The sequence below is a fragment of the Eurypyga helias genome, unplaced genomic scaffold, assembly GCF_000690775.1.
Source record: "Eurypyga helias isolate BGI_N326 unplaced genomic scaffold, ASM69077v1 scaffold41008, whole genome shotgun sequence".
Classification (NCBI taxonomy): Eukaryota; Metazoa; Chordata; class Aves; order Eurypygiformes; family Eurypygidae; genus Eurypyga; species Eurypyga helias.
The window spans coordinates 10,972-11,502 of NW_010268329.1; the positions used below are offsets into that span (position 1 = coordinate 10,972).

The 531-nt window shown below is 65.3% G+C and overlaps 1 protein-coding gene across 1 annotated transcript in view; it reads left to right on the forward strand.

The window, feature by feature from the left end:
* Positions 1-531, forward strand: part of CRTAC1 (cartilage acidic protein 1) — an 8,562-nt gene that overhangs the window by 7,328 nt on the left and 703 nt on the right. Inside the window, exon 12 of the mRNA XM_010157715.1 lies at positions 121-165. Coding sequence (XP_010156017.1) covers positions 121-165 — 45 coding nt within the window. The remainder of the gene's footprint in view (positions 1-120; positions 166-531) is intronic.

Sequence of the window (531 nt, forward strand, 5' to 3'; positions counted from 1 at the left end):
GATGTGGGTGCAGGGTGAGAGGGTTGGGGGGCTGGAATGAGGGGCTGAGCTCTGCTGGCTCACTGGCTGCCCAGGGCTGATGCCTCCCCATCCCAATGGTCTCCGCTTCTCCCCAAATGTAGTGCGGGCAGGGATTCTCCCAGCACGAGAACGGACGCTGTGTAGGTGAGTGGCTGCTGGGGGCACAGGCATGCCTGCACCCGCGATGCTGCACCCCGACCCCGTGGGGGTATGAGGGCAGCACCCTGCTACAGGGAGGTGGCTGTGCGTGCAGGCAGGGCTGCCTTATGGCTCAGAATGGGATACAGCTGCCTGGCACGTGGGCTGGGAATGGGGGCAGCAGCATGGCTCTGGAGGGGGACTGTGGTGTTACAGGGAGGGGTGAGGGAGCTGTGCCGGGGGCAGGAGGCATGGCTGGCACGTGGCAGGTATTGTGCCAGAGCCATAAGCAATGGGGGGGCAGCAGGGATGCGGAGGGTGGCTGTGCCGTGAGCCTCCTGGGCAGAGGAATGGCTTGTGCCTGGCTGTGTC